Source organism: Engystomops pustulosus, chromosome 11 (assembly GCF_040894005.1).
Source record: "Engystomops pustulosus chromosome 11, aEngPut4.maternal, whole genome shotgun sequence".
Classification (NCBI taxonomy): domain Eukaryota; kingdom Metazoa; phylum Chordata; class Amphibia; order Anura; family Leptodactylidae; genus Engystomops; species Engystomops pustulosus.
Genome location: NC_092421.1, coordinates 8,797,873 through 8,811,776, shown reverse-complemented (window position 1 = coordinate 8,811,776; position 13,904 = coordinate 8,797,873). Strand labels below are relative to the sequence as shown.

The 13,904-nt window shown below is 48.3% G+C and overlaps 1 protein-coding gene across 1 annotated transcript in view; it reads left to right on the top strand.

Moving 5' to 3' along the window:
• Nucleotides 1–13,904, top strand: part of LOC140106444 (uncharacterized) — a 62,894-nt gene that overhangs the window by 24,944 nt on the left and 24,046 nt on the right. The window contains exons 12-16 of the mRNA XM_072130893.1: nucleotides 6,862–6,924; nucleotides 9,254–9,352; nucleotides 9,618–9,764; nucleotides 9,960–10,083; nucleotides 12,687–12,772. Coding sequence (XP_071986994.1) covers nucleotides 6,862–6,924; nucleotides 9,254–9,352; nucleotides 9,618–9,764; nucleotides 9,960–10,083; nucleotides 12,687–12,772 — 519 coding nt within the window. The remainder of the gene's footprint in view (nucleotides 1–6,861; nucleotides 6,925–9,253; nucleotides 9,353–9,617; nucleotides 9,765–9,959; nucleotides 10,084–12,686; nucleotides 12,773–13,904) is intronic.

The window sequence follows — 13,904 nt, the reverse complement described above, 5'->3', positions numbered from 1 at the left end:
GGAGGAGAATGTGGGGTTGCGGGCTGTGTGAGGAGGAGGACATGGGGGTGCGGGCTGTGTGAGGAGGAGGACACGGGGGTGCGGGCTGTGTGAGGAGGAGGAGGACACGGGGGTGCGGGCTGTGTGAGGAGGAGGAGGAGAATGTGGGGTTGCGGGCTGTGTGAGGAGGAGGACATGGGGGTGCGGGCTGTGTGAGGAGGAGGACACGGGGGTGCGGGCTGTGTGAGGAGGAGGAGGACATGGGGGTGCGGGCTGTGTGAGGAGGAGGAGGACATGGGGGTGCGGGCTGTGTGAGGAGGAGGAGGACATGGGGGTGCGGGCTGTGTGAGGAGGAGGAGGACATGGGGGTGCGGGCTGTGTGAGGAGGAGGACACGGGGGTGCGGGCTGTGTGAGGAGGAGGAGGACACGGGGGTGCGGGCTGTGTGAGGAGGAGGAGGACACGGGGGTGCGGGCTGTGTGAAGAGGAGGAGGACACGGGGGTGCGGGCTGTGTGAGGAGGAGGAGGACACGGGGGTGCGGGCTGTGTGAGGAGGAGGAGGACACGGGGGTGCGGGCTGTGTGAGGAGGAGGAGGACACGGGGGTGCGGGCTGTGTGAGGAGGAGGAGGACACGGGGGTGCGGGCTGTGTGAGGAGGAGGAGGACACGGGGGTGCGGGCTGTGTGAGGAGGAGGAGGACACGGGGGTGCGGGCTGTGTGAGGAGGAGGAGGACACGGGGGTGCGGGCTGTGTGAGGAGGAGGACGACACGGGGGTGCGGGCTGTGTGAGGAGGAGGGCATGGGGGTGCGGGCTGTGTGAGGAGGAGGAGAATGTGGGGGTGCAGGCTGTGTGAGGAGGAGGAGGACACGGGGGTGCAGGCTGTGTGAGGAGGAGGAGGACATGGAGGTGCGTGCTGTGTGAGGAGGAGGCATACTCCAATGAGCAGCTCTGATTTTTCTGGATTGATACAGAGATCGCTGGATGGGAACGTTAGGGGGTTCTGTCAGATCCTGCACACTGAGCGCCATTGGGGTCCCTTCAGCAGTAATTGAGTGAACTGTGTGTATTTTCCCTCATTGTATGAAGTGTAGCCGCCTCCTCCGCTCCACCCAGGACTGACATGTATTCGGTATAACAACTGGGGGGATTTCTATGCCCTGTGCAGAAAAAGCAAAGGGGGGCATCCTGCGCACATCACTAGGGGAAAGAATTGGTATCAACGCTAAGGCTTCGGTCCATTGTTCCTTTGTAATAGGTCCCACGTCTCTATATCCCATTGGAACTGAATTGTTGAGCAATACAGTATAAGAGTAGGAAATTAACCCTTTGGTAGAGTTTGCTCTTAATATCCCATTCAACGCCCCACTGGAGCCCCCCTCAATAGGTCCCACTCTGACCTGTCCATCAAATACCTGATGAAGGGGTGGATGCTGGTAGAACCACGCATGCGGCAATTGAAATTTTGTTTGTAATTGGTCAAATTCTTTGCATCTACCCTCTAAACGCAAATGTTTTAACGTCTTCACCCACATAAACTCTTCCAGCCGGAATATTTCTGACAAGGCTGGATTTCGCCATAGTGGAGTATCAGAGGTAAATTTGGGAATGCCTGTAATATTCCTGACCTTTGACACTGGGATAATGTTAGTTTACTGCCCATAACCCCACCTCCAAATCTCACCTCACTCTCTACTGGTGTTGTGTGTTTCGTCCATAGATTTATTAGCCGACTTGCAGAATTCGCCGATCCCTCTTCTGTATTTTGCCCCTCCCCCCCCATCCTTTAAAAGTATCTATTGTTTCAGTTGCTGCACATCTCATACCTTCACAGCATAGACATAAGTTTACATGAAGTGAGATGCTCCAGGATGGCCACTCTAACAAACCCCTCAAATATTTTCCCTACAACAGAAGTTAGACTCGCAGGTCTGTAGTTTCCAGGATTGCTTTTTGAGAGTGCTGTAGCTACACAGATGCAGAAACATATCTTGTTTAATCTCTGAACTGAAAAAAACAACTATAAAATTATGATAATGAGGCTCACTCGCTCCTTTGGCTGGCTCAGTGCTTTCTCCTCTCCCTTATTATGCACAATGTTCCAGCCTTGTCCCGCCAAGCAGAAGTAATTAATCGCTGCACCATCCCCCAGCTGCAGTGTATGGGTGATGGCACACGTGCTGCTTTGTCTGCGTAGGCAAACACAGACAAAGCCGCACCCATCGGGAACGAGCCGCCGGTGTTTTGCATTAACACTGGCGGCTCTTCCCGATCGCAGGCGTTACCATAGGTACGCCGATGCGATCGCACGTTTGCACATCTATGGTCGCCATGAGCTAGCTGGTGTCTTTGTGGCTAGCTTATGGATGCTACATGTGGATTTGTGCATGCATGCTAAGTGGGGAACATTGAATGGCAAGACGGGTACGTGCAAATGGCATCAATTTCATTACTTTTTGCACAACTTGCTGTTCTTTAACAGCGCGTTCCACGGGTGTTTTATCCTTGAATCCTGGTTCAATTAGGATTGATGAGACATTGTGAGACCAATATGACACCTAACAATTGAACAGTCCCTCACCATTGCAATAGAAATACAGAGAGAACAGAAGAGTCATACGAATGCATAAAAATAGATGTCCTTTGGCCACATCGCTCACTGACGACCTCTGCATTGTGAGCGATTCCTTGCAGAACCAGGTGATGATTGCTTCAGAACTACAAGAGGCACCGAAGTGTCATGTTAGACCAATCCAAATAATTTACAACAACGTAGACTGCGTTCTAGACATTTGGCAAGGGGACCCGACCACACAGTGGCCTCAGTGCTGGTTATTGATAAGTTTATTCATGTTGGGCTAAATGGAAGTTTGCCAACATCTGAAAACCCACCGCAAGTTTTAAGATAGACAATAATTGCACTGTTCTCCCTATTCTTGTATCTCCATCTACCCTCCATATAGATTGTGAGCCCTCACCTTGCGTCTTCATTTACCCTCCATATAGATTGTGAGCCCTCGCCTTGCGTCTTCATTTACCCTCCATATAGATTGTGAGCCCTCACCTTGCGTCTTCATTTACCCTCCATATAGATTGTGAGCCCTCACCTTGCGTCTTCATTTACCCTCCATATAGATTGTGAGCCCTCACCTTGCGTCTCCATTTACCCTCCATATAGATTGTGAGCCCTCACCTTGCGTCTCCATTTACCCTCCATATAGATTGTGAGCCCTCACCTTGTCTCCATTTACCCTCCATATAGATGGAGGCCTCACCTCGCATCTCCATCCACCACTCACCTCGCGTCTCCATCTACCTTCTATACAGATTGAGCCCTCACCTCGCGTCTCCATCTACCCCTCCCATATACATGGTGAGCCCTCGCGTCTCCATCTACCCCTCCCATATACATGGTGAGCCCTCACCTCGCGTTTCCATTTACCCCTCCCATATACATGGTGAGCCCTCACCTTGCGTCTCCATCTACCCCACCCATATACATGGTGAGCCCTCACCTCGCGTCTCCATCTACCCCTCCCATATACATGGTGAGCCCTCACCTCGCGTCTCCATCTACCCCTCCCATATACATGGTGAGCCCTCACCTCGCGTCTCCATCTACCCCTCCCATATACATGGTGAGCCCTCACCTCGCGTTTCCATTTACCCCTCCCATATACATGGTGAGCCCTCACCTCGCGTCTCCATCTACCCCTCCCATATGCATGGTGAGCCCTCGCGTCTCCATCTACCCCTCCCATATACATGGTGAGCCCTCACCTCGCGTCTCCATCTACCCCACCCATATACATGGTGAGCCCTCACCTCGCGTCTCCATCTACTCTCTATACAAATTGAGCCCTCATCTCTTTAGTGTGCATTGGCCATGTGTTTCCAATCAATAAAGCATATTGTAAGGAATGATTCAGACAACTGCTGATTCAAGTCACACGTGCTACTGCCCTGGGCAAAAATCAGCACTGCGCAGGTTTATTTGGTTTCACAAGTCTATATAGAAAAGTAGGAAAGGAGGAGCGTATAAAGCATAACAATATCAGACATCTTCTTTATTGGAGAGTTGCCGCGCTGTCGCACGTTGACTTTGCCATAGTGAATGTCAGAAATTCCTCAGCCTCGATGTTTGAGGCGTGGTCTAAGATCTCGGCTCCATCTTGAGTTCATTGTTTCTATTACAATACTTTTCAGGAAAATAAAACAAGTAGAAATGACAGGATTTGATCTATCAGCTAGGTTTACCTTAACATCGCGTCTCTATCTACCCTCCAAATAGATTGAGCCAACGCAGTGTAAATTTTTAAAGTTTTTCATAAATTTTACCCAAAAGACAAATATGTATATCATTACAAAAACGTGTTCATTCCCCATTGAGGACGCTTGTTACACCATTTTACATGTGTAATATATGTTCTTTCCACTATAATCTACATATATAAACTGCTCACTCCCCATCTAGGCCAATTATAGCCATAGCTGGTTGCTACGGGCATCAATTTGGCAGATTGGCTGTTCGGTCTCCAAACTGCTAATAAATTCGGGTCACACGGCCGAACCCGAATGCAATTGTTCGGATCGCTCATCTCTAACCACAAGTTTAAAGATCTGCCCTTAAATCACACACAGATAGTCCCTCCCTATGCCAAAGTCCAGACACGAAACAAGACAAACAGATAAACACAAAAAGGGCTGTAAATAATCTGGATCATAACTGAGACCTTGGGGCACATTTACTCACCTGTACCGTTGACGCCGGCGATCCGGAATGTCCGACGAGGATTCGGCGCTGCCACAATTCACTAAGATTGTGCGTCCAATTTCCTGCATGTGTCGCTTCCCAGTCGAGGTCCGCCGGAGTTCACCTTCTTCTTCCCGGTGCACGTGACTGCTGATTTTGCCACACAATTTGTATCTTAAATTCCTCGGTTTGTCCGAATCTGTCGAGTCTGCCCCTCCCCGATTTGTGTCGCATGCAAACCAGCGCCGATGCGCCACAATCCGATCGTGCGCCAAAATCCCGGGGAAATACAGGGCAAAAATGTAAAAAGTCGGGAATCCCGATGGACCCTTAGTAAATGTGCGCCAGTGCATCAAGTACAGAAACGCATAGTCAAGAACGTGAGACAAATACTGCAAAGAAATGTAGTGAAATTCCTGTAAAATACATATTTTTTTTAATTAGAGCTGAGAATACCGACCACCTTTTCACTATGTATCGGGTAAAAGTTACATTTTTATTTTGAGGGACAATTTATCAGTGGCATAAATAAGAAAGAAAGAAAATGCTATTTTGGTGGCGGAAATGCACAGCCGTGTGAATGAAGCCTAAGGCCGCGGTCACATGATCCGCTAGGCGTCCGTTCATAACGCGACGCTAGCGCACAGGGGGCGGTCCTTGGCCCGACCGCACATGCGTTAACAGGGAAACGCATGCGATTGATAAGCCGATCGCATGCGTTTCCCTGTTAACGCATGTCCGTTCGGGCCGAGGACCGCCCCCTGTGCGCTAGCGTCGCGTTATGAACGGATGCCTAGCGGATCGTGTGACCGCGGCCTAAGGGTGAAGACACACATGGCGTTTTTAGGCCGTTTTTGGACCGTTTTTAGTTAGTGCGTTTTCACATCGTTAAAAACGCATGCGTTTTTATCGATGTGAAAACGCACTAACTAAAAACGGCCTAAAAACGCCAAGTGTGTCTTCACCCTCAGGCTACATTCACCCTACAGTATGGGGGACGTATATACGGCCGATATACGTCCCCCATAGACGGCAATGGGCGCACGGCGCCCTACGGGAGCGGTACGGTGCGGCACCGTACCCGGGAAAGAGATAGGACCTGTCCTATATTTACCCGTAATACGGCGCTGTGCGCCATTTATCCCTATGGAGAGGGGCGGGGGTGAGCGGCGCTCACCTCCTCCTCTCCCCATGCACTGCCGTTGCTCGGTATGGGCGGGCAACGGCAGTGTAAATGTAGCCTCAGGGCGCGTTCACACGTTGCGTTTTGACCTGCGTTTTCATTGCGTTTGAAACGCATATACAACAGCTGAGGAGAGGTGATTTGCCTAATTACATCACTGTAAACGTTTCAGTTTACAAAACGCATTGTAAACGCGATGTTAACGCATGCGTTAACAAAGCGTTAACACACGCGTTTTGTTAACGCATGTGTTAACATTGCGTTTACAAACGTAAATGGTAATGTAATTAGGCAAATTACCTCACATCAGCTGTTGTATATGCGTTTCAAACGCAATGAAAACGCAACCAAAACGCAACGTGTGAACGCGCCCTTAGGGTGATGCCACACGTGGCGTTTTGAACCCGTTTTTGGTACGTTTTTAAGCAGTCCGTCCAAAAACGCATGTGTTTTTGACCAGTTTTAATTAAGATAATTGGTAGAACCTGTCAAAAACGGATGCGTTTTCAAAAAACGAATGCATTTTTGGACAGACTGTTTAAAAACGCACCAAAAACGGGTTCAAAACGCCACATGTGGCATCACCCTAAGCAGAATTTTTTTTTAATGACGTATATCAGAAAAATGTTCAGCTCAATCGCCCCCCCCCCCGCACCCCGCACCCCGCACCCCGCACCCCACCCCCCTCACCAATATCAAAAATCAACTGAAATCGTGGTCACTCTTTAACCCCGTGGTGACTGATCCAGCATTGATGCACACGTCTCTTAGAACCGTTCTAGTTTCCCATGGCAGCCAATCAGAGCTCGGCTTTCATTTTCCCACATAAAACCTGACTTGGCCCCTGAAGTGTAACCCTAACGTGATGTCAGTGCCTGGGCTGCCTAACTCCGCCCATTATGACTGATCACATGACCATGACCTCATCAAAGGTCCTGTACCTTTTCAGCCGCACAGCTTGGAGCATGACTCCTCCCCTCCTACACATCTTTGCAGGTCCTTTCTCCTCCAGGTACGTGTCACTTGCATCATTGTTATATTTTATATTGTACATCTGTAGTGATGATAAAGGTGGATACATTGTATGTGCACAATATACAGAGTATCTCTATAACCTATATACAATATGTGTATGACTACCTGTATAGTAGCATCTACAGGACCTAAGGTGTCCAGGGGCCCGGCAGATCCCCATTAGTGATGAGTGAGTGATGCCCGGCATTACTGGGTACAGCGTTTCCTCCACGTGATCAGTTTGTGGAAATGGACCTGTGCGCTGATCTCGCATACCGAGCACAGTGCAGGGGACAAAGTCCTTGCATCATAGTGGGATATGATGCATGGAGCCCCTGTCTGCCAGCGGAAATGTAACATCTGGAAGGGGCTACTCACCCCTCCCCTCTCCGTAGAAAGTCCAGTGCTGGTCGCAGTGTGGTGAGACATTGGGGCTCATTTACTAAGGGTCACATTTGTGTGCATTAGGCCTAACTTTTCAACAGTTCTGTACATTATGGTACTGACAACTGTTGTGCGGTCGTAAGAAGAGAAACTTAGTGTTTTTTTGTTAAATCTTGAGTATATACGTCAAAAGTGTTGTATACCTGAACAGTTTAGCTGCTATTTTGCTGTTGTTTTTAACCCCTTACCGCTCTGCGCCGTAGCTCTACGGCACAGAGGTGCGGGGGATGTATGAAGAGGGCTCACGGGCATATTGCAAAAACACCCTCACCGCTAATAACCGCGGTCGGTGCTTCCATTAACCTTTCTTATGTCGGTGGCATATGGGTGTCGCCATCTTTCCTGAGATCGTCACTACCCCAAATGTCATCAGGGGGCATCAATTGGTTTCCATGACAGTCTCGGGTCTCTGTCAGACCCGAGGCTGCATGGTTTCTGGAGATTCGTTATAATGAGCCAGTAGCTCACTGTAATGAATCCTATTAAACAACTGCATATACTGCAATATTTCAGTATATGGTTGGAACGATCAGACCCTCTAGGGCAGCGGTGGCGAACCTTTGGCACGTGTGCCAGAGAGGGCACGCAGAGCCCTCACTTCTGGCACGCGGGTCCTTTGAATTTAACTCAGCTTTAAGCAGTATCGGAGCCGTGCTCCGATACTGCTAAAAGCCATGACAGAGCAGGGCGCTGACACTGCCTGCTCTGTCACACTGATCACTGCAGCGCACAGGACGGTAAGCGTCCAAGTGCTGGCAGCGTAATGATGTCATTACACTGCCAGCGCTGGGCACCTTACTCCGTGTGCAGAACAGAAGAAGCCGGAGGAACGCAGAGTCTGAGGTAAGTTTATTTTTTTTATTCGGGGCATAATATACCAGCAGGAGGGATGATTTCCTGCTCGCTCCTGCCCCTCCCCTAAAACTCCGCCCGCAAGCCGCCAAAACTACCAGCACAAACTGCGCCCGCAACCACTAACTTTAGTGCACGGAGCTGGGGAGGGGTGATTTTTTTTTTTGCTTAATGAGCCGTTGTTTTCATTGTGACCTTTTGATAACTTTTTATTACTCTTTTATGTGATGTAAAATGGTGTAAAAGTGGCGTTTCAGTGTGTATAGGACTGCTGCCTCTTCCTCAATGTCACACGTATGAAACAAGTGTAGGAGTGTTGAAATGCAAATAAAACGCAATGGGAGGGAAGCTTCCTCTGATCGGGAATGTATCATTTTATTGATTCTAAACTAAACCGTCAGTTTTCAGGTTAAATTGCCGTACTGGCACTTTGCGATAAGTAATTAGGTTTTGGGTTGCAGTTTGGGCATTCGGTCTCTAAAAGGTTCGCCATCACTGCTCTAGGGTATCCTCGAGGGTCTAAGAAATAGTGGAAAAAAAACAAGTTTTTTTTTTTTTTTTTTAAAAAGGTAAAAAATTAATAAAATATTAAAAATTCAAATCCCCTCCCTTTCCCTAGAACTGATATAAAGCATAATAAACATAGAAGAAAAATTGCGGCCGTTGCCGCACGTATGCCCCCCATGGGCCAGCAATGGGCGCACAGGGCGATACGGTGCGGCACCATACCGCTCCGTACACAGGGAAAAGGTAGGATATTTCCTATCTTTCCACGTATTACAGCGCTGTGCATGGCTATGGACAGGGGAGGGGTCATCCAACCTCCTCTCCATCGTGATGAACGTTCGTGTGAATGTCGCCTTACAGAAAGAGAACTCGTCTGTATTTGTGGTATTTTATAGGATCATCTGAGCCACGACTCGTATGGTTCTCATCAGCAGTGTTCTCCTTTTAGGGGGTAGTACTATTCTTTTTGTGAAGTTCTTTGACTCCATTTCCTTTTTTTTTTTTATCCATTTTGATACCTAAAGATAAAAATTGTTATATTGAGGATGGAGAAGGAGGAAAAACGGATGACTAGGAAAATATTGAACCTCGCCCTAGAGATCATCTACCTGCTAACTGGAGAGGTGAGAGCTTCTGGACCTCAACATGTGTCCTGCATCATAGACCTGCCTGAGAAAACCCATGGCCTGAGTGCAGAGAAATATTCATTTTTAGCTATATGCAAATGAGCATTTTCCATTTCCAATCAATTTTTTTGCCCCAAAATACATACATTTTTTAATTATATAATTTCTAGGTGACTGGAGAGATGACAAATTCCTTTTAATAATAAACTAACAGAAGAGGTGAAGGGAATGTTGAAAGTGACGCCCATCTTTTCGTGCACAGGATTACGTAGTAGTAAAGAAGATCCGTGAGGAGGATGAAGGACGGAGCAGGAAGCAGGATCGCATCAGGTTGTCTCCACCCGAGAGAAACCGTTACCAGGAGATCTTGGACCTCACCAACAAAATCACTGAACTACTGACCGGAGAGGTGCGAGGGGAGGTGTCTGGATGACTTACAATGGCACTGTGTGTGTGTGTGTGTGTGTGTGTGTGAGAGAGTATTTAAATCAAAATTTAAAGGACATCTTCCACCAGATTTAGCGGTGGTAGACTGTCACCAAATGCTCATTACCTTAGGGGTTAATCACCTTTAACCTCAGTTTCTGTCTTTGTTCTATATCAGATCCCTATAAGGTGTCAGGACGTCTCCATCTGTTTCTCTATGGAGGAGTGGGACTACATAGAAGAGCACAAAGACCAGTACCAGGACATTATAAAAGTGACCCATTGGACTCCTACATCACAGGGTAAGAGCAGTTACTGTATAGATTATGATTGTGGTGTTATTATATACTACAGGTATTATAGCGCCGCTAATAGGCAAATATTAATATTACACTGACATTATATATAGGTCTACAGTATTATATTTAGAGTAACCCCTCCACAGTTACTTATTAAGGGCCCGAATCGCGTTTTTCTGTCGAGTTACCTGAATATTACCGTTTTGCGCCGTTTTTTCCCTGAATTGCCTTGTTTTTTTGGCGCACACGAACAGATTGTGGCGCATCGGCGCCGGCATGCACGCGACAGAAATCGGGGGGCGTGGCCATGTGTTTTAAAAAAAAAAAAACTGTGTCGCTTGACACGTGCTTACCTGCACCTAGCAATGAATGGTGAACTTCAGTGAACTCTGACGGACTTCAGCGCAGCAGCGACACCTGGGGGACATCGGGGGAACTGCCTTAGTGAGTCGCCGGAAGACCCGAAACCTCCACAGAGAACTTACACAGCATGGAGAATTTCATTTTCCATGCTGTGTACTGGGAAGTGCGAGAAAGATCCAAATGCAGTAAACTTGGCAGAAAAACCACTTTCGCGCCATTTTCTTGTGGGCTCTGTTTCTCTATGGAGGAGTGGGACTACATAGAAGAGCACAAGGATCAATATGAGAACATTATAAAAGTGACCCATTGGACTCCTACATCACAGGGTAAGAGCAGTTACTGTACAGATTATGATTGTGATATACTACAGGTATTATAGCGCCGCTTATAGGCAAATATTAATATTACACTGACATTATATATAGGTGCACAGTATTATATTTAGAGTAACCCCTCCACAGTTACTTATTATATACATTATTTTATATAGAATAGAACTGATAACCCCCCCCCCCACACACACACTCTCCATGAATCAACATCAGCAAATGGCATCAAGGACATTACTCATAGTTCCAGGCACCGTGACTGTGGTGATCTTCTTATGTTTGTTATCTATGGCCTCCTTCCTTCTAAAATCAACTTTTATGATTATACTAATGCGTCTGTGTTACCAGAGCCCCTCCACGCTGCAGCTTCACAGGTTATTACACTATATCAGCTCTTTCCACCCCCTTTGCCTGATACTGCAGCAAAGGAAGTTCCAGCACACAGAGGTGGAGGCGTGCTCCTGCAGTGTAATAGCCTGTGAATCTGTAGGTACTGGTAAAGCCCTTATACAGAACCCTTTTGGTTCATTAGCATATGGATAATTTTAGAAGGAAGGAGGCCATGGATAACAAATATAAGCAGATGACCACAGTCCCGGTGCCCGGATCTATGAGTAATGTCCCTGGTTTATTATGATGGATTTTGTGGTGGATTTACATATCAAATTAAAAATGTTGCAGCCATAAAACTAAAATAAATGACATCATTGTGCAGGTGGTGTGATGATGTCATTGTGCCACTTGTATCAGGGCATATAGCTGTGCTGGCGGGGGGTATCAGTCTTACCAGTACATAAAGAAACTAACTAAGGCTGCATTCACACAACCGAAGGGGGACGTATATATGGGTGCAATCTTGCGGCTGTACATATGGCCCCCCTAGGCCAGCAATGGGCTCACGGAGCGATACAGTGCTGCACACGTGCGGCACCGTACCGCTCCTATCTTTCCCCGTGTTAGATCGCCGTGCACCATTCACCCCTCCTCCTCTCCATCGCAGCAAACGTATGCCGTATACGTTGAATGTGAATAGTTTCCTAGTTTGTAGCCAAATCGAGTGCTAAAGAAGCGACATTGGGGGTCATTTACTAAGGGCCCGAATCGCGTTTTTCCGTCGAGTTACCCGAATATTACCGTTTTGCGCTGTTTTTTCCCTGAATTGCCCTGGGTTTTTGGCGCACGCGAACAGATTGTGGCGCATCGGCGCCGACATGCACGCGACAGAAATCGGGGGGCGTGGCCGTGTGTTTTAAAAAAAAAAACTGTGTCGCTTGACACGTGCTTACCTGCACCCAGCAATGAATGGTGAACTTCAGTGAACTCCGACGGACTTCAGCGCAGCAGCGACACCTGGTGGACATCGGGGGAACTGCCTTAGTGAGTCGCCGGAAGACCCGAAACCTCCACAGAGAACTTACACAGCATGGAGAATTTAATTTTCCATGCTGTGTACTGGGAAGTGCGAGAAAGATCCAAATGCAGTAAACTTGGCAGAAAAACCACTTTTGCGCCATTTTCTTGTGGGCTCTGTTTTTTTGCGCTCCAAATGACACCCTATTACATCAGTTTGCTGTACAGGGGTTAATCACCAAAGATTGCTTAGATCAGCAGACAGTTATTCACTCCTGCTCCTGGGATTATCTTATCGCTGGTGCTATAGGAATCCTCAGCTGAGCCACTTTTTAGATGCAAGGATGGACGGGTGGTGCTGTATACTGTATGATGCTATTGTTGGCATCTACAGGGTTAAACAGCTCCTTATAGACATCTTCCGCATAACTTATCACTTCGGCCATACATCCTTCTATTTGTTAATATTTTGTAACCTGGCGAAAATGTGCAGTTTTCTCTCTAGCAAATGATGTAAAATGTCAGGTATTGAGTTTATTTGCTGTATGTGTTTGCTTTCTACAGATGAAGTGAGTAGAGAAGGAATAACCAACTCTCCATATTCCAAGAATTATCCGAAAAACTATCAAAAAGTCTTACCGGATCATCGGGTGCATTATATTATTATAATCGCTATACATGAGACCTCTGGTCAGAAATGTCAACATTATTCTAAGTGTTTATATTTGGGGGAAAAAAAATGAAATACCTGTAGATACTCGAGTATAAGCCGACCCAAGTATAAGCCGAGGCCCCTAATTTTACCACAAAAAAATGGGAAAACCTATTGACTCGAGTATAAGCCGAGGGTGGGAAATTTATTGGTCACAGCCTCCCCAGTATATAGCCTGCCAGCCCCTGCCCCAGTGTATGTAGCCTGCCAGCCCCTGCCCCAGTGTATGTAGCCTGCCAGCCCCTGCCCCAGTGTATGTAGCCTGCCAGCCCCTGCCCCAGTGTATATAGCCAGCCAGCCCCTGCCCCAGTGTATATAGCCTGCCAGCCCCTGCCCCAGTGTATGTAGCCTGCCAGCCCCTGCCCCAGTGTATGTAGCCTGCCAGCCCCTGCCCCAGTGTATGTAGCCTGCCAGCCCCTGCCCCAGTGTATGTAGCCTGCCAGCCCCTGCCCCAGTGTATGTAGCCTGCCAGCCCCTGCCCCAGTGTATGTAGCCTGCCAGCCCCTGCCCCAGTGTATGTAGCCTGCCAGCCCCTGCCCCAGTGTATGTAGCCTGCCAGCCCCTGCCCCAGTGTATGTAGCCTGCCAGACCCTGCCCCAGTGTATGTAGCCTGCCAGACCCTGCCCCAGTGTATGTAGCCTGCCAGACCCTGCCCCATAGTATATAGCCAGCACCTGCCCCCCAGTATATAGCCTGCCAGCCCATATCCCCCAGTATATAGCCTGCCAGCCCATATCCCCCAGTATATAGCCTGCCAGCCCATATCCCCCAGTATATAGCCTGCCAGCCCATATCCCCCAGTATATAGCCTGCCAGCCCATATCCCCCAGTATATAGCCTGCCAGCCCATATCCCCCAGTATATAGCCTGCCAGCCCATATCCCCCAGTATATAGCCTGCCAGCCCATATCCCCCAGTATATAGCCTGCCAGCCCATATCCCCCAGTATATAGCCTGCCAGCCCATATCCCCCAGTATATAGCCTGCCAGCCCATATCCCCCAGTATATAGCCTGCCAGCCCATATCCCCCAGTATATAGCCTGCCAGCCCATATCCCCCAGTATATAGC